We start from the raw sequence: 19,287 nt of genomic DNA, 5'->3' as shown, positions 1-19,287 counted from the left end.
GTCATTTCACCCTTGAAGCAGGAGCCTCCTGCTTGGCACCTCCGGTACTGAGCTCCCTGTGCTGCTGGGAACCCAGCTCTGTGCAGGGTGGGCATGGAGACCAGCGGATTGCCTTTCCTTGCCCGCCTCTCGTGGGTCCTGCACATGGGGCCAGAGGCTGGGCTGGAACCTGGTAGCCATGGGCTCCTGCCGCACAGTCTGGAGAATGGGACTGGGCCACAGGAAGCTGCTCGAGGCCACCTCTGTGACTGTGGGGCCTGCACACCCACCCACAGGTGAAGGGGTCACTTACTGTGACTTCCCGCACCTTTTCCTCACAGAAGGGGGCTTTTCTCCCTCCAGGCATAACTGCCACTAACTGTCCTCTGCTCAGGATTCTTGGCTTCCAGCTGGCCCCAGTCCCTGCCAGTCCCCTTGGAAATAGAATTTTTGCTCCTTACAGAGTGCTAGGGGCAGGCCTTCCTTGCAGCCTTCTTTTTTGAGACAGAGTCTCTCTGTTGCCAGGCTCGAGTGCAGTGGCGCAATCTCAGCTCACTGTAACCTCTGCCTCCCAGGTTCAAGCAATTCTCCTGCCTTGGTCTCTCGAGTAGCTGAGACTACAGGCACACGCCACCACACCCAGCTAATTTTTTTACTTTTAGTAGAGATGAGCTTTCACCATGTTGGCCAGGCTGGTCTGGATCTCTTGACCTCGTGATCTGCCTGCCTCGGCCTCTCAAAGCGCTGGGATTACAGGCATGAGCCACTGTGCCCGGCCCCTTGCAGCCTTCTTTATCCATGTCACTGACACCTCTGGATTCATCTCAATGATGAACCTCTCGCTCTGCCTGCCGCCACACTGGGCCTCAGGTGTCCTCTGAATCCTTGGTCCACGCTCTGTTCGAGTCCCTTTCTAACTGTGGGCTCCTCAAGGGCGGGGAGGCTAAGTGATACTTTTGTTCCGCAGCCACAGGGTTTGGGCCAGGCCACATGAGAGATACTAAGCATTCCAGCATGATCACTTCACCCTGGATCATTCCACAGCCCCTCTGGAGCCTCCCTATCCACACGTGCTGCCTCCAGCCTCTTCCCCACCGTGGAAGCATCTCAGAGGTAAGATCTGTGGGCCTGTAGCAAGCTGTATGATGCCCCTGAGCTTCAATTATAGCTCCAGGGCAAGGTGAGGGCCCAAGGAGAAAGGAACAGGAGAGGGAGTTTGGGACCACCTCTGGGAGTGGGAAGATATAAACAAAATATCCCCTCACCAAACAGTAGCGGCTCAGAGAGTTTGAGGGGTGAGGGTAGTGATAGCCTTTGGCCTGCGGAACATGGGATCTAGGAAGAGCCAAAAAGATGGCCTCGTGGGCAGACAGCAAAGCATGAAAACCAATCCCAGAAATACTGAAGGGGCTGGGCCAAAGGCTGGGAGCCACGTGCCAGGCAAAGAGGCTGTGGCGGGAGGAAGAGGCGGAATCTGGGGAAGGGCCTTGAGGGGCTCAGGCATGAGGCAAGGGCTCTCATTACACGTGTGCGACTGCATTTCCGGTAAGGTTGGTCTAGCGCGGGCAACCAATGCATGAGTGTGCATGTGGACGTCTTCCTATTAGCACTGGGGAGCCACTGAATGCTTTTTAATCAGGGAGGTGACAAAATCATATTTCTGCCTGGAGGAGGATGCATCTGAGGAAGAAGAGATTAGAAACCAACCAAAATGTCTGCAGGTCCGTAGGGAGCTTATCGAACATTGAGAAAGGGCTGCGGGCCATCTCTGAAAGCATTGACCGAAAAACAGCCCTGCTTTGGAGCCTACAGACATCCATGGTGACAAACTGCAGCTAGATATGGAGGATATCCTCCAATCTTAAAATGCAAAAGTGTAACGAGGACATTTTAACACAACGGCACTCACATTAATGTTTGAAGACCATACATTTCGAATCCACCCAGGGTCTCTCATTATTGGAATCTGAAAAACAAAAACATTAGAAATTGATTAACAGAAATGTTCTGGAATTAGATGTTGGTAATAGTTGCACAACTTTGCCAATATACTAAAAAAATCACTGAACTCTACACTTCAACATGGTGAATTCGGTGGTATGTAAGCTGTATCTCAATTTTTTTTTCTTTTTTCTTTTTATATATCTCAATTTTTTAAAAGAAGAAATAAGTATGTGCAGCTGGGCGCCATGGCTCAGGCCTGTACTCCCAGCACTTTAGGAGGCCATGGCAGGTGGATCACCTGAGGTCAGGAGTTCGAGACCAGCCTGGCCAACATGGCAAAACCCTGTCTCTACTAAAAATACAAACATTAGCCAGGCATGGGGGTGGCTGTCTATAATTCCAGCTATTCGGGAGGCTGAGGCAGGAGAATCACTCGAATCCTGGGGACGGAGTTACAGTGAGCTGAGATCGCACCACTTCATTCCAGCATGGGCGAAAGGCAAAACTGTGTCTCTAACAAACAAGTAAACAAACAAAAAGAATGTGGTGTCTTTTCTTAGAGCACATTCCACTATGATGTGTCAATTACACAGGGTGCATTCTGAGGTAGGAAATTCCCTGTATCTTTCACTCTTTCACTTTTCCTCCATCTTCACATCCTCCCCAACACACATGGATCCTATTGGTAAAGGAATAGGAGGTCGGGCGGCCTGAGAAAACAATGGAATTGGAAGTCAGAAGACATGACTCAAGTGCTGCCTCTGCTGTTTCTTAGCCACAGGGTTTGTTTGCTTACCTGTAAAAATGAGGGTAACAATAACCCCTGCCCTGCCGAGGGACAGGAGTTACTGTGAGCATTAGGTGAGTTCATTCAGGCAAAAGGGCAAAGCCCAATTCAGGTACTAGCTATTAGGACTGTTGGTGTGGCTTTATCCTAGCAGGTAGTGCGAGGGGAAGCTATTTATTTCCTGCCTGTTGCTTGCTGGTGAAAGAAGTAAAATAGCAAGAAGCTGACGTCAGCAGTCAGGCGACTAGCTGACACCAGTGGCCTTGCCGCAGCAAGGCCTGAGGGTGGGAAAATAACTCCCCTCTGTAATCAATGTCTATGTTATCTATAAACCTTGAAAATGTAGCAGGGGAATGTTCTTCCTCTGGCCCAGGAACCTGACCCCAGTCACCTACCCCATGTTTGCACAATCCAGAACCCCCCTTAGAGTTGAATCTGCCACCAAGTAATTTGCTGCCTTTGTTCAGCTCCTGTAACCCTTCCCCTTCTTCCCTTCCCCGCACATGCCAAATGGATAAAAGCCAAAAACTGTGAGGTCAGCTGCCCAGCCAATGGGCAATAACACAGTTTCACCTCTGCTCCCCCTTCAGAGTTGCAAGCCCTTAAAAAAGGAAAGAAACTGCTCTTCGGGGAGCTCAACTTTTGGACGCCAGTCTACTGATGCTCCACAGCTGAATAGTCTCTTCCTTCCTCACTCCAGTGTCTGAGCGGTTCTGTCAGCAGCTCGTCCTGCAAGAGTAGGACATGGGCAGTGCCCCTTTCTCACAAGTGTCCCAGTTAGAACTGCACGAAGGGTACGTGGAGTAGGCCCAGCCTTCCTAAGGCATGTGTTAGTAGTCCTAGGCCTAAAATTTATAGTTGAATTATACTCAAAAGCATGTGTGCTCTGAGTTCAGCTGCAGCAGCCCAGAATAAACAGCCCGAGAAGCCCCTAACCCTCTTCCCCTGACCTGTCTCTCGTTGGCCCTGCCCCCAACCTGCTATTCATCTGACCCACTTAGCTTTTCTAGCACATATTTGTTGACTGACTATTAGTTGATAGTGTTGCTTTACATCATGACATACTGAACAGCTCCAGGGGTTCATGTACTTCTCTAGGTACTGAGAACATAGCAATAAATTCGATGCAAATCTTGTCCATAAGTCACTCAATCTAGTGGAGGGCAGGAAGACAAGTAACAAAGATTTCTGTGGCCAGGGCTACCATCAAGATATGGCCAGGGTCCAGAGAGACCACAGAGGGGGAAGCCAAGCGTCTGCTCGCGGGGAATGCAAGGAAGGTTCCGTGCCTTCCACAGGAGAGGACAGCTGAACTGCCTCTGCAGGGTGAGTGGGAACCCTGGGAGAGGAGACGGCGAGAAAGGCCACTCCAAGCAGAGCAGAGAGCATATTCAAAGAAACAAAGTCATCGCACGTGTGTTGGGAACAGCAAAGAGCCCCTCATGACTGCAGAGTAGTTGCAGCAGATGCGGTGGGCATGAGGGGGTGTCAGGAGGGGACCGTAGGGCAAGGAGGCATGGGAGAGTGAGGCCAGTGTGGTGAAGGCCTTGCATGCCCTCAGGAGGAGCCAGCCGGTTTCACTTTTTTAAGAATGCCCTCCTCAAACAACAACTCTTGCTGGAGCCCATTATGTAATTAGAAAAAAGGGAAATGGCTATGGTCAAGTCGGGAAGGGATCTGAAATCTTCGCTACAGAAACCCCGAGGCTCTCAGAGCAGTGTGAGAGCAGTTACCGTGTGCCACTGGGGACTACACAGGAGGGGGAAGATGATCAGATCTGTGTCTTACAAGGACCACGCTGACTTCTGCATGGAGGGTGCAGAGAAGTGAATTTGAAGGTTATTCCAGCAAAGGATGGCCGGGATATGGACCAAGGTGATGACAGTGGAACAAAGAGGAAGACGAGGTCTGAACACAACCACATGGTAGAATCACCAGGAAACTATATGCAACTTGGATCGGGGTTGAAGGACAGGGAAGTTTCAAGGATGCCTGAAGTGTCTGGCCTAGGTGAGTAGGTAGATGATTACATCATTCACTAAATTAGCAAAGCAGGAGGGATGAATTTAGGGAGGAATATTCTAGTCTCCTGGAACTGAATCCAAAATCAAAAGGATAGATTTTCCTTTAAGACAGAACCTGGGAAAGAAGGCAGATGTGAGTTATGAGATTCTATCCAATCTGGATCCTTGCTGGGGAAGCAGGGGTAAGGCCACTGATTTCTTCCTCTATATGTTGCTTAATATGGCAGCTAATGAGGTCCTGATTTCAACTGAGCAATGCATTTGAAACACTTCTTGGAATCCGTTGCTGCTTCTATTTCCGCTCCTGTGGAATATTTCAGCATGCCGCAAAAAGTCATGCAACTTGGGTACAGATGTTCTGGATCGTCCAACTCAAATTCTTCAGGGGCCACCAACACAGTCACACGGGCACCAGAATTCTCTGCGTACAATAGTTGGATTGGTTTTGCACTCACGAGGTAGGCTAGGAAGGCTGCCAGCAGCTTAAATTCACAGTGCTTGGATTTGGTCCTGATTCAAAATGAAGTTTCAAATCAAATACAAGATATATTCTGGCACTGCCAGAGGAGCAATATCTCCGACCCCCAAGAGTCTGGGTTGAATTCAGAGTTTAAATATAAACACAAGAACACGAAAAACGGTGACCCAGTATATTTCAACAATAATTTCTTTCAAAGCTAAGAAGAAAATAGGCTCATTCTGCCCACAACTATTTGTCTGTTGTCATTTGAAATTCTAACGTAAAGTGTGAAGCTCAGCCATTTGGACCCTGACATCAAGCAGCTGGCAGTCACGGTAGAAGCCAAAAATGAACCTGGCTTTGAATTCCAGTTCTTCTACCAGGAGCTGTGTGGCCTTCAGCAAGGAATTACCTTTCCACGCCTCAATGTCTTCACTTGTAAAGAAAGATTAACCATAAAATACTTAGCTCATAGAACTGATGTGAGAATCAAGAGAGAATACTGTGAAAACAGTAAGGTACCATACAGATGTCAGTGGCTACTTCGGATGATGGTCATGAAGTGGAAGATTCAAGGTCAGAAATAGGTGAGCATCTTGGGAGCAGCCGGTTTGCTTCTACCTCACTTGTACCATGAGTTGTATGATTGCTCAGGTCCTCGTTCAGTGCATTGGCCTCCGGAGCACATTCCTGTTGTCCATGTGAGTCAGACTCCACGGAGCACATGCTTGTGTTAGCCTCCTTCTCAACTCTATTGTTTGTCTTGATTTCTGTCTGCCTTTTATTTCTCATTTAACATAAATTTGTGTAACTGCTATGGATTGGATATTTGTGTCCCCACTCACATTTCTGCCGCCATAAATGCATATATTGAAGTTCTAATCCCCAAGGTGATGGTATTTGGAGGTGACACCTTGCAGAAGTTGGGGAGTGATTAGGTGACGAAGATGGAGCCTTCATAAATTGGATTACTGACCTTATAAGAAGAGACAGGCGAAAGATGATCTCACTCTGCTACGTGAAGATACACAAGAAGGTGGCTGTTTGCAAACCCCGAAAAAAAGCCCTCACCAGAACCTGACCATGCTGGCACCTGGTCTTGGTCTTCCAGCCTCCAGAACGATGAGAGATCAATCTAAGGTATTTAAGCCACCCAGTCTATGGTATTTTTCTTATAATAACCTGAGCTGGCTAAAACAGAAATCCTATTGTGTTTTGAACCATCTTTTGTCCATGGATATGTACAGCAAAGAATAGATAGATGATAGATAGATAGATGATAGATAGATATAGATAGATAGATAGATGATAGATAGATAGATAGATAGATAGATAGATAGATAGATAGATGATAGATAGATATAGATAGATAGATAGATAGATAGATAGATAGATAGATAGATAGATAGATAGGATACATGGAAAAAATGGAAAAATACTTAGAGAATGAACACAGTAAATGCAGATAGACGAGCAAATGGAAGATGGACACTTTCCTTCCATCTTTCTCTGGGCCATGTTGTTTGCTTGCTCCCTTGACTATGCCAATTATTACTGTGCAAAAAGTATTTGAAATAGAACCTCCAAGACTGTTCTTAGTCAGGGCCTCTGCCATTTGAGAGTAGAATCAGACTGACTATTGCGTTACCCTCTCTGAGCTTACATGATACTACCTACCTCATATAAGTTCTGCTTTGAGAGTCAGATGGAAAATGCCCTTGAAAGTGACCAGTCCATGGTAGATCCTCAATGAAGCTGAAATTGAATTCCAATCACAGCCTCATTAAGATTAAGAACTGGGTCACAGTTCCCTGCAATCTTCATGTGGCTGGGCTCACTACTACAGTTCTTGCCATGAACTGGAAGTCACATATCTGGAGTCTATGTCCAAATTCACATTCAGGTCTGTGGGACTCCAAAGCTCTTGCTGCTCTTTCATTTACGGTGAAACCTTTTTTTTTTTTTTTTTTTTTTTTGAGACAGAGTCTCACTCTGTCACCCAGGCTGGAGTGCAATGGCTTGGTCTCGGCTCACTGCCACCTCCACCTCCTGGGTTCAAGCTATTCTCCTGCCTCAGCCTCCTGAGTAGCTGAGATTATAGGTGCCCTCCACAATTACCAGCTAATTTTTATATTTTTAGTAGAGACGGGATTTCACCATGTTGGCCAGTCTTGTCTCAAACTCCTGAACTTGTGATCCGTCTGCCTCAACCTCCCGAAGTGCTGGGATTACAGGCATGAGCCACCACGCCCAGCCAGATGGTGCAACATTTAAGCAGCAGAAATCTCACAAATACAGAAGGAAAAAAAGAGAGAGAATTCAGAGAGAAATGCTTCCAGATTATCAGGTCTAAAGTCTACAGTGATACTCCAGGCTATTCCCAGTTTATAAATGGGGTGTCCAAACATTCATTTGTAAAATTTTGTAAAAGGAGGGTAACATTTTTACATAGAAGCGGTACTACCAAAGTCAGCTTTTCCAGGACAAGAAAGGTAGAGAAAACTATAGCATAACTGAAGAAACAATGGCAGTGTATAACTCAGGACCTAAAGGCACTGTGGTTGGTTTACACAGTGTGCTTTTATGGGAAAACCCATCCACAGTCCAATGGAGGATTCCAAGAATGAGTGGGAACTATTCAAAATGTAAGAGAAGAACACTGGCCTGGGGATCAGGCAATCCAGGCTTTAGCGCTGGTGTCACAAACCTGTTGCAAGGCCTTGACAAGGTACTGCCCCTCTCTGGGTCTCAGTTTTTCCATCTAATGGAGGCTCAAGCTACACTAGGTGGTTTCTAAGGACTATTCATCTCCGAAATCCTGCATCTACACATATACATCCTCCTACATCATGACTCCAGTGACAATACCCACTTTCTTTGATAGCCTGGTATCCTGTTGAGATAAAGGAAGAGGATAAGGGAAGGTTTGCTCTGGTTGGGAAGACATGGGGTGAAAGTGATGATGTTGTATGTATGAGGACTCCTCTTGGGACGGAAAATCTGATGAGATAACCTCTTGTCATCTGCAGCAAGGGTTTTGGAGTCAAACTGTCTAGAATGTTCTAGGGTCTAATGCTGACTTTACCTCTTACCATCTGTGTGGTCTTGAGCAGTTCATTTAATATTCCTGAGCCTCCATTTCTCCTCTATAAAAGTATAAAAGGGGGAAATAATAATAATAATAAAGCTTTGTCATAGGGCCTTTGTGAGGATTAAAAAGATACTTTCTTTTCTTTTTTGACAGAGTCTCACTCTGTTGCCAGGCTGGAGTGCAGTGGTGCCATCTTGGCTCACTGTAACCTCTACCTCCTGGGTTCAAGCAATTCTCCTGCCTCAGCCTCCCCAGTAGCTGGGACTACAGGCACATGCTACCACACCTAGCTAATTTTTGTATTTTTAGTAGAGATGGTGTTTCACCATATTGGCCAGGCTGGTCTCAATCTCTTGACCTTGTGATCTGCCCGCCTTGGCCTCCCAAAGTGCTGAGATTACAGGGGTGAGCCACTGTGCCTAGCCAAGAAGATACTTAATGTCAGGTGCTCAATATACATTCCTTGTTATTATCATCATCATCTTCACTACCACCATCATCATCACCTTCCCTGCCTTCCACTGAGAGGTGGATACACTGGGTTCTAACTGTAACCCTGGCTTGCTGGGTGACTTTAGCAAGTTCTTTCCCCTCTTTGGGTCAGCTTTCTTGTTTATCAAATGCCTGGATTCTATTAAAGCAAGGGTACCTAACTGGCCAAGTGCAACATGGCTGGTCTCCACCTCCAGTGCCTCCTGCTCCATTGAGCACATCACGCCACATCGTTCCCTGCTGAAAACCTTCATGGCTCCCGATTGTCCAGGAGTGAAGGCCCAGGTGTGGCACACATGGCCTGCGTGATCCACTCCTGCCTGCCCCCTCACCTCTCCTCCTCTCCCATGCCTCACTGTCCACTCTAGGAACACGCACACTGTCCCCATCTCAGTGACTAGGCTCGACTTGTTCCTCCCAGTCGAAGGTTGACCCTGCGCCCAAATCTGTCCTTGGAGCCACATCCATGACTCAAAACCCAGTTCTCCATGGGGCCATCTCAGAGTTCCCACTTGGCAAATAATCGCCCTCCTCTGTGCTGACTCAGCATTCCAAAGAGGAAGGCCACAATGCAGTAAGCAAAAAGTACAATTGATGAGAATCAGGCAGCTGGATTCCAGCTATGGTGGGGCCGACAGTGAAGGGTAATGCCTGTTCCCTGTGTGGCTGCAGGCAGGTCACTGCTCCCTGTAGGGCCTCGTTTCCTTCTCTGTCCTGTTAGGAGAGATGACCTCTAAGGGTCTAGGTGAAGGCTGCTGCCCCATTGCCTGACACAGCTCATCTTGAATGCCGTTCTGTTGCGAGACTGTGATCATCACTCAGGATCTTTCTCAGGGAAGCCTAAATCAGTTCACTTCCCCAGGATTTTCTCAAATGAAACTCCCGAAGTCCAGTCAGGCTTCTCTAACAGGCCTACTCAGTCATAATTAGCAGACACCACTCACTCATCATTGAGACAAGTCAGAGGAGTCATTTGAAGGCAGTAATCATACCTGGCTCAATGGTAGGTCCATCCCAGCAGGTGCTTGCAAGAAACCCCAGCGCTGGGTTCGGAGGGGCCCAGGCCACTCCCTTTCTCCATTCCCAACCCGCATCCAGTCATAAGCAAATCCCGCAGCTCCACCTCCACTGGGGGACCCCGCCCACTTCTCCCTGTGCAGGTGCCGCCACCCAGTCCCAGCCAGCCTGCACTCTCCCCGCGGCTCCAGCAATGGCCCCACAGCCAGTCTGTTTCTGCTCCTTGCCAGCTCTGCTCCTCACAGCAGCCAGAGGAACCTTCTGGAATGTTAGGTCATGCCACTCCTCAGCTCAAAACCTCCCACGCTCCCCAGTCTGCTCAGTAAATTCCAGGGCCTTATGGTGGCCTCAGGGGGTCTGGCCCCGGCTCACAGTTCCAGACTCATCTCCTGCCACGTCTTCATCATCCATGGTGGCTTATTCCACCTCGGGGACTGTGCATGAGCTGTTCCTTTGCCTGGGAGGTTCTCCCTAAGCCTCCCTCTCTCACTTCATGCTGGTCTCTGCTCCAGTGCCCCCTCCTGGAAGGGACTTCCTTGGCCCATCGGATCATGCCCTATTTCCTTACCCTGCTGTCTTTTTCTTCTTAGCACTTTATCAGTATCTGATGTTATATAGTTATTCTTGATTTGTTTTCTGTTTTTCTTACTAAAATACAAGACCTTCCTTTCTCGCCTGCCATATTCCCAGTACCTGTGACAATGTCTCGCGTGTGACAGGCTCTCGCCTAAGGGTGCCTGACGGCTGCAAAGGTTACGTTTAGTCAGTCATTTAGTCAGTACCCATGCACTTTCTCCATAGCTATTTCACTTTCTAATGACAGTCATCAAGTTTTAAAGCTGGAAGAAAGAGCTCTTTCGGCCCTTTTGATATTTTGATAAAAGCTATGAATCCTCTCTCCACAAAATGCTCATTCACCCAGAAACCTGCGCACCATTTTAGGGGGCTGAAAAACCTGTCAGGTTACTTAGAAACGTCTTTTAGTTAATAAGTCCCAGACATAGACCACCTCCTCACCCCAGGCTCCAAGAGGGTAACTGCTTGCTCAAGGTCACACAGCAAGGTGATGGCAGGGCCGGAATCAGACCTAGTCAGTGCTCTAACCTGGTGGGAATTCCCCAGAATAGCATAGAAATGGGAAGAGAATTCATACTCAAGGAAATTGAATCTAAGCCCTGAATAATGCTTGATCTTGAGTAGGTCTTGGGCACTTTATGCCTTAGAAATTCCATTTCTTCAGTTATAAAATGAGCTTAATACGTCCTCCATCTTCCAAGATAGCAAGGGCAGGTCGAATGCTTCTAACGTGTGCACCTCTGACCACTCTCTGAGTTCATCTGATGACATTGAGCCCACTCAGGTAATCTGGGATAATCTCCCTATTTTAAGGCCAGTGATGAGTAACATTAATTCCTCATTCCTTCAGCCCTCATTCTTTCCTTTACCACATAATGTAACTTATTCACAGGTTCCAAGGATGAGGATGGGAGCATCTCTGGGGGACGACTATTCCACCTGCGTCCTAATGGGCTTGCCCACACCTCCCTGTGCCACCCTGTAGGTCACTCGCCTTGCTGCACACAAAGTCTTTTTCTAACACAATCTGGTTATGTCACTGTATTAGTCCGTTTTCATGCTGCTGTTAAAGACATACCCAAGACTGGGCAATTTACAAAAGAAAGGGGTTTAATGGATTTACAGTTCCACATGGCTAGGAAGGCCTCACCATCATGTTGGAAGGCAGGGAGGAGCAAGTCACATCTTACATGGATGGTGGCAGGAAAAGAAAGAGCTTGTGCAAGGAATCTCTCATTATTAAAACCATCAGATCTTATGAGACTCATTCACTATCATGAGAACAGTGTGGGAAAGAGCTGCCCCTGTAATTCAATTACCTCCCACCAGGTTCCTCCCACAACACATGGGAATTGTGCAAGTCACAATTCGATATGACATTTGGGTGGGAACACAGCCAAATCATATCAGTCACCTCTATGATTAAAACCATTATGTAAGAAACCCTCTTGTACTTGGTGAACACAGTTTTCACCCGCATTTGCAGTCTCATCTCCCACTTGCTCCCTTTGAGCTCTCTGGCCCAGTCACACTAGCCTTTCAACCCCTCCTATTCTGCTTAATGCATCCAGCCCAATGACCTTTGCACGTGCTACTCCCCTTGCCCGTGACATGCTTCTGCTGGATAGCCTCTGTTCATCCCCCAGGGTACAGCCAAGTGTCCCTTCCTCTGAGGTGCTGTCCCTGGCTTCCTCAACTTGCTCACAGCCTGATCGCACCCTCTCATAGTGCACCCTGTAGCTCCTTCACAGCACTTAGCACAGTTTGCAAATTTACATTTGTTTACATACTCAGCTAATGACAGCATCCTTAAAAAGGGACAGTGCCTTTTGGTCTCATCATTGTGTTTGCAGCAGTGGCTGGCACATGGTAGTCAGTAAATACTTGTAGAATGGAAAAATATATTGATTTTTTTCAATATACAGATGAGCTCAGGTCAAGGGACTCAGCCGAGGCCACCCAGCTAAAATGTTGGGATGTGGGTGAGCTGGGATTTGACCCAAGTTTGACTGACTTCAAAGCCTCAACACCAAATCATCGGCATTTCAGGCTACGATTTATGATAGGGGGCTGGAGACAGCTTTATTCATCAAATTTTCCCAGTGGAAAAGATGAAGGTGGCATTGATCCCTGCAGCCCTCAAGGAGCCTCATGTCTTAGGCTTTTGTCTGACCAACACTGTGGCCAGTAACTGGTGGAAGTTTCCACCAGTAACATGTGGAGATTCTCCCCTGTTCCTGGTTATATCCTCCTGGTCACTTTGAGAGGTGAGCTCCTCCAGTTAGATATAACTGGCCACTGACCATTGGTGACTACCTAGTCCCCAGTGGCCAGTGTTCACCCAGGCATCAGTCACATAAGTGTGTGCGGCAGCAGAAGGCACACAGATAGCAGGATCCCCGGCAGAGGAAACTCCATGGAGTTTCTCCCTGCACAGGGATCCCAGGGAGACAGGGAACCCAGGGTTGGGGATCCCAGCTGTGTGACTGTGAGATGTTTACCCCCTTGTTTTGGTCTCATTGTCCCCTAGTGTACAATGAGGGGCTGGATGCATGGTGCTTCCTGCTAGAACATTCTGTGATTCTAGTGAGTATCTAGCACAGTCTTTGATTCCAGACTTCATGGACTCTCTCTATAGAAGGGGCCCTAGATATAACTAGATTTGCTATGTGGAAAGGACTGGGATTTCAGTCCCAGGATAGAAGTCTCTGCCCATTAGAAGTGACCTCCAGTGTGGGCTCCTACCCAAGCCTCATATCCCACTGGACACGTCACAATCCAGGGTGGTGATGTGCTGCCCAGCTCTGCCTCCCCCGGGTGGGGCCTCACAGTTGCCACTGCTTCAGGCCCAGATGCAACCACAAAAGTGAGCTCAATATGGAAGGCTTATGCTTCACGTGGAATGCATGTGTGTACATATATTAAAGATGGCCTCAAATTCTTTGCTACTCCTTCCATTGAGAGATAGTGTCTAATAACCCTCCCCTTAAATCTGAGCTAATCTAAGTGACTTGTTTGACCAATAACACACAGAACAAGTGACATTCTTCATCTTCTGAGGCTAGGTCATGAGAAGCCTAAAGCATCCTCCTCTTTCTGGGGGATGCCATCCACCAGGTAACAGGTTTGACTACCATGAGATGCCAATCCTGAGAGGCCTTGTGTGCTGACTCCTGTCAATGGTCCCAGCCGAGTCAGGCCTTCCAGCCACTCCCACCAAGGCAGCAGTCAGGTCAGGGAAGCCATCCTGACCCTTCCAGACCAGCCTATCCTCCAGTCAGGTACCACAGAGTCATGTTAGGCAATGCCGTGAGGAACAGACGAATCACCCAGCTGAGCCCCGCCCAGACTCTTGACCCATGAAATCATGAGATATAATAAAATAATTATTGTTTGAAGCCACTAAATTTTGAGTCAGTTTGTTTTGGAGGAATAACTAGAACAGAATATGTATGTGGGGGGAGGAGGCAGGGAGGCAGTTCTGGGTTGTGTGTTTCTGTGTATAACTGCATCTATGTATTTGTATCATGATGGGGAGACACTAGTTGTGTCTATTTTTGCAAGTGTCTATGAGTTTGCCTGTTTCTATACAGTTTGTACTCCTGTGAGTTTGACACGTCTGTTTGTGTGTATATTTACAGTAAAATAATGAGGCATGCCATCCTGTATAAAATCTAATCCCATTGTTTAATCACCTCCTTGCCTATTTATGAAAAGAGTCAATGCAGACCAGAGGTGTGTGCACATGTATGTGTCTATACAAGGATAAAGTGTGACTGAGGAACAGGTTAACATTGGACCCCAGAGTTCTCAGGGCAGTTGCATCAGGCTCCCTGGGCACCTTGAGCCTCTGCTCTCTAAGCCTAGGATTGATCACTGTCTGAGCCAGGCAGTGGGCAGCTCAGATCCACACTATCCCTACTCCAATTTCCCCAGCAGCCAGCAGTCCCCAGAGGATTTCTCATGGGTCAGAAGGAAGTGTTATGCAAAAACCAGTTCCATGATGGGTCAGATACTTTTGGAAACACTAGATAAAACAGAGACAGAGATGACTTTTCCCTCATAGTTTCTCAGTGCCTTTACCACATCACTGTGCATTGTCCATCTCCAACAGGGAATGTAGAATGCGGCATTTCCCAAAACCTCTAATCTTGAAACCCCTTTCTTACTGAGCAAATAGTGGTATTTACGCATTGGGTAACTCATTTTGGAGAAATTCTGCTGCAGAAATATCCAAACCTGGAAGATGGTCATCCACACTTACATCTCCACATATCCCTCAGGGAAGGGAAGGTAATAGTTGCAGGAAATTCAAGTCTCTATGGGGAGACTTGGAGAATAATCCATATGAAAGTTAGGAGAGAAGAAGGGCAATAAAAATGAAGTAACTTGTGCCATAGTGAGGAGAGACTGAGACAGAGAGAGACAGAGAAATGGAGACAGAGAGATAGAAACTGAGAGTGACCTAAGGTCAGAGCAAGGGAGGTTGACCCAACCTGCCCTGCTAACATTACTGATAGCATAGTGCATACTCTTTGTGCAGTCTTTATTGCAAAAAGACCCGTGGGCACACATGAAATTTTCTTATTAGCTAGGCCATGCCAAGTAAGCCAAGGTTTCCTTCTCAAGCATCCATGTTGCCCATGTTTATTTTGTTTTTAACCTCCTGTACTTTGATGCTTGCTGTCCAGGGTGTGGCTGGCCCACAAACCTTCCCAGGGTCCAGCCTTGTCTGTGAGTGCACCTTTCACATGGAAACCAACCAGTCCAGAGCCCAGACCCCAACCACCTCTTTTGTCAGGGTGTCGCCCTCTGGGCCACTATCTACTGTCCTGTTCACCCCAGGGCCAGATATCAGACAACTAGGGACAGGCCCTGTACTCCAGAACCCACTGAAATTATTCACAGTAGCCAGCCCTAAACCTGTTTACCCTGCCTCACCTGTTCCTTCCCACAGAAACCACAATAACGACTCCTGTCCACATTTTTCCCTTGCTCTCTCTGCCCCGTGACCAACCCGGTGCTTCCCCATGTGACCTTGTGTGGCGTGGCATGCCTCCTGTCTCTAGGGACCTGTGAGCACCACAAACTTCCTCCTTTGTGACAGTCATGTTCCTGTCTGTGTGTCTTACCATACCCAATTAAAATAAATCTCTAGTGCCCTTAAGACACTTGGCATCCGAGAGCCGCAAGACCAGAAGGCAGAACTCAGCAGAGACAAGCACGATGAGGTCAGGAAGTTGATATACGCAGCAGGGATTATACGCATTAGTTCAGGAAGAGTTTTAGCATGGCCACGGACCAAAGCAAACAGACACTCAGCCGGTAGAAAAGGACACATCAGCCCTGGCTACACCCACGGGTAATACCAGCAGCTTTCTGTAATCTGAACACATAGGCTTTAGAATTGGACTGGCCAAGTTCAAATCCTAGACCCATTAGGCACTATCTGTGTGACCCTGACCTAGCCATTTAACTTTTCTTTGCTTCACATTTTTCATGAATGGGGATGATGATATGCTGATATCGTGAGGATTAAGTGAGAATGAAGGTAAATACCTAGTATAGAAACTAGTACATAGTATGCATTCAGTAATGTCATATTTTTATTATTACTACTACTGCTCAAACATAGAACTGAATAGCAACCGTATGATGCATTCGCTCATTTGTATTGAGAGTCTGCTGTGTGTGCCACCTGGACCGGTGCTGTGGACACACATGAGTTTTGTAACGGTTCAGAGCAAAGAGACCAGCAGGGACCAGATTAGGTGAGTCCAATCACACATTCATTGAGCATCTACCAGGTGTCGTGCCCTGCGCTAGCACTGAGTTCATCAGTGGGGCAATTACAAACATGACTAAGACAGGATCCCTTGAGTTACTCCTAGCCAGGCAGGAAAAACAGATGCAGAAATTAATATCTATAACCCAACGTGGTGTGTGCCACAGGGAGGCGCAAACAAAGGGCAGGTGGCCCAGGAGAAGAGAAACCTCCTGCAGAAAGATGGGGAGGGGTCTGGGAAGACATCCGGGAAGGGCTCAGGTAAGACTTGACCAGGAGGGCAAGGGAGCATGTGGCAAGAAGCAAAGGCTTCAAGGAGACAAGAATAACCTTGGCCTTGTAGCCAGTGAGGACACTGGAACACAGAGTGAGTGGGAGCAGGGCCAAGGAAGGGAGATGCTGTGCAGAGAGAGGACTCCGCAACTCAGGAGAGGAGCTGAGAACTGACACAGAGAGAATCGGGGCTCCAGTGAGGTGTCCTGCCTCAAAGTGACCCAACAAAGCAACAAAGTGACCCAAGCCTTGGCTGCAGAGGAGCTGCCTGGGAGCCCAGGGGTATGGAGTGGCTCTGGGAGGTAAATGGCTGCGGGTAACAATAGCTGCCATTGAGTGAGGACCAGTCGTGTGCTACGTCCTGTGCTGGGCATGTATACTCATCCCTTCCTTCAGCCTCACTCTCTCCCCAGGGGCGTTTAATTAGCATCAACTTGGAAACAAAGATGCTGAGACTCAGAGCGGCTTCATACAGCCTGTCCGCACACTGTGGAAGTGGCCAGGTAGAGACTGAATCCGGGTCCGTCCAACCCCAACGCCTTCACCCTTCCTTGTCTACGATACTGCCTCCTGAGAGGCAGGGAGGCCTGCGCTGCACTGAAGCTGACCTGAGTTCAGGTCAGCCCTGCTCCCACTCACTCCTCCACAAAGGAGGCTTCACCTGGGAAAGAGTGAGTTCTCGGATTGCCGGTGCCTATGAACAATGGACGTAGGCCTTCCAGAACCCGAGTCACACCTGACACGTGGTTGCCTATTAGAGGCCACTGGGCTGCACTTGCAAGGACTTCACCCTGTGCACCAAGGCAGACAGATGCCACATAGGCAGCTTCCTCCACCTAGAATAACAATCACAGAAAGACACACCTACCATGTGCCAGGGGCTGTGCCAGGTGCTGTCCAGAGTCAATTCACTTAGTTCTCTAAGCACTGTGGGTATTATGTCCCATTTGTTTTTTAATTGAAGAAACTGAGTTTCAGAAAGGTTGAGTAATTTTCCCAGGGCTACACAGCTCACCGTTTGTCCAGCCACCCAGCTCCTCTTCCTCCTCCAGCCCACCTCCTGCATGTGAATCAGTCATTTCTATTGCCCTCGCTCATATCACTTTGCTTGCCTGTGTCCCATTAGGCTGGGAGCTCCCCAAGAGCATCCCCAGATTCAGGCTTCTCGTTCCTCAGACCCCAGCACACGTGGTCACTCAGTGACCCTTCGTCCGATGGTGAATGTTTAAGGAAACGGTGAGCGGCTGGCGTGACTGCACCTAGTCAACTGATACCTAAGACCATCTTCATGGTTTCTCAGCAGCATGGCTTCACCGGAGGGGCTGCAGCTAACCGGTGTTGAAGCCGTGCTGAGAAGGAAAGGTGCTCCCATGACTCACGCTAGCACCAGGAAGGGGTGGGAGCTCTGGTGTCTGTTTCCTCCCTATTCTGCTCTTTCTCCCGGATTCCCCCAGGGACTCCAAACCTCCTGACATCAGGGCCCCGGTCAAGTCTAAGGTGTGGGCTGACCCTGACATCAACTTATGACATATCCCATTGTTTTCAGCTACATGTAAGGATTTGTCCTCAGCAAGAAAGTGTTCCCTAGAAAGGTGTTTATGTCAATTTATTTTATCAAACAACATTTTGCATGTAAATGTGGGTTCAATAGTTCCTGAGGGCCTGTTATTCATTTACAGCAGGTGTGTCCAATCTTTTGGTTCCCTGGGCCACGTGGGAAGAAGAATTGTCTCAGGCCACACATAAAATGCACTAACACTAATGATAGCTGATAAGCAAAAAAACCTCAAAAACTCTCATAATATTTTAAGGAAGTTTAGGAATTTGTGTTGGGCTGCACTCAAAGCCATCCTGGGCTGCATATGGCCCACCAGCCATCGGTTGGACAAGTTTGATGCATGGCCTCCAAATATTTTCCCCAAAGGGGAGACTGATTTAAAGGAGGCATAACTTCTATAGGAAGGGTGTGAGCTTGGACAGGAGACCCAAGGCCAGCCATTGGCTCAGGCTGACACACCAGAGACACAGCTGATGGGCATCATTTAGACCCCTAGGTTCCAAAACCCACCTTGTGCTCACAAAATGTGCAAAGCCCTGACCTTGTCAGATTCTACATGAGAAGGACCCTCATCAACAAAGCTTACTCTGCTTAAATAGAAGTGCCCAGCAGCAGGAGTCCCAATTAAAAAAACTGTGTATTTCATCATGAGGGAGAAAGGAATTCAATCCGTGTTTAGAGGCGTGGCGTCAAGCAATCTAGAAGCCCAGCTTTTAACAACCTGAGCCTGATCAGGCTCAGGTTGTTAAAAGTGATCAGGCTCTGCTGTTTCTGCAGAGGAACACATGAGTGGGTGCTTCTGAAACACGGCTGTTTCTGAAACTGCTGGAGCCACGTGGTATTGTCCCTGTTACTGTGTGCTGTTCTTGCATTTCCTGGAAGAGGCGTGGGACATGGGAGCCAGCCACAGTGGCCCTGATTCTAAAGAGGATTTTTAAACAGAACTCAGAGATAGCCCCTTCACCTCAGGTACAACCAGTGCCTTCTCCCAAAGCATCTGATCTCCTGAGACAGCTGCAGCCTGCAGCAAAGCTGTCAGGAACCAGAGCCATGTGCTGCTCATCCGGGCCCAGCCAAGGGAGAGCAGGCAGTCCGAGTCAGGGCTTGCCAGGACATCAAGTGAGGACAGCCACTGGAGCTGCCCTGCACACCCCTGGCTGAGTTGACCTGAGTCACAGACACCCACATCCCAGCAGGATCAGGACCTGAGGGAGGGGCCCTAGACAGAAATGGGCCCATTGCTTCAGAGAAACGACAACACAGCGCTGGAGACAGTGAAACTCTATGACCACCATTGACTC

At 48.1% G+C, this 19,287-nt stretch overlaps 1 protein-coding gene across 2 annotated transcripts in view; it reads right to left on the bottom strand.

Annotated features, from left to right (window-relative positions):
* Positions 1-19,287, bottom strand: part of LPIN1 (lipin 1) — a 153,249-nt gene that overhangs the window by 112,689 nt on the left and 21,273 nt on the right. For both annotated transcript variants that reach the window (XM_012438849.3, XM_012438850.3), the window contains exon 2: positions 1,889-1,945. In XM_012438849.3, the coding sequence (XP_012294272.2) occupies positions 1,889-1,945 (57 nt within the window). The remainder of the gene's footprint in view (positions 1-1,888; positions 1,946-19,287) is intronic.

This window comes from Aotus nancymaae, unplaced genomic scaffold, assembly GCF_030222135.1.
Source record: "Aotus nancymaae isolate 86718 unplaced genomic scaffold, 86718_ANA_hifiasm-v0.15.2.pri h1tg000057l, whole genome shotgun sequence".
Taxonomy (NCBI): domain Eukaryota; kingdom Metazoa; phylum Chordata; class Mammalia; order Primates; family Aotidae; genus Aotus; species Aotus nancymaae.
This window is presented reverse-complemented; position numbering and strand designations above follow the sequence as displayed.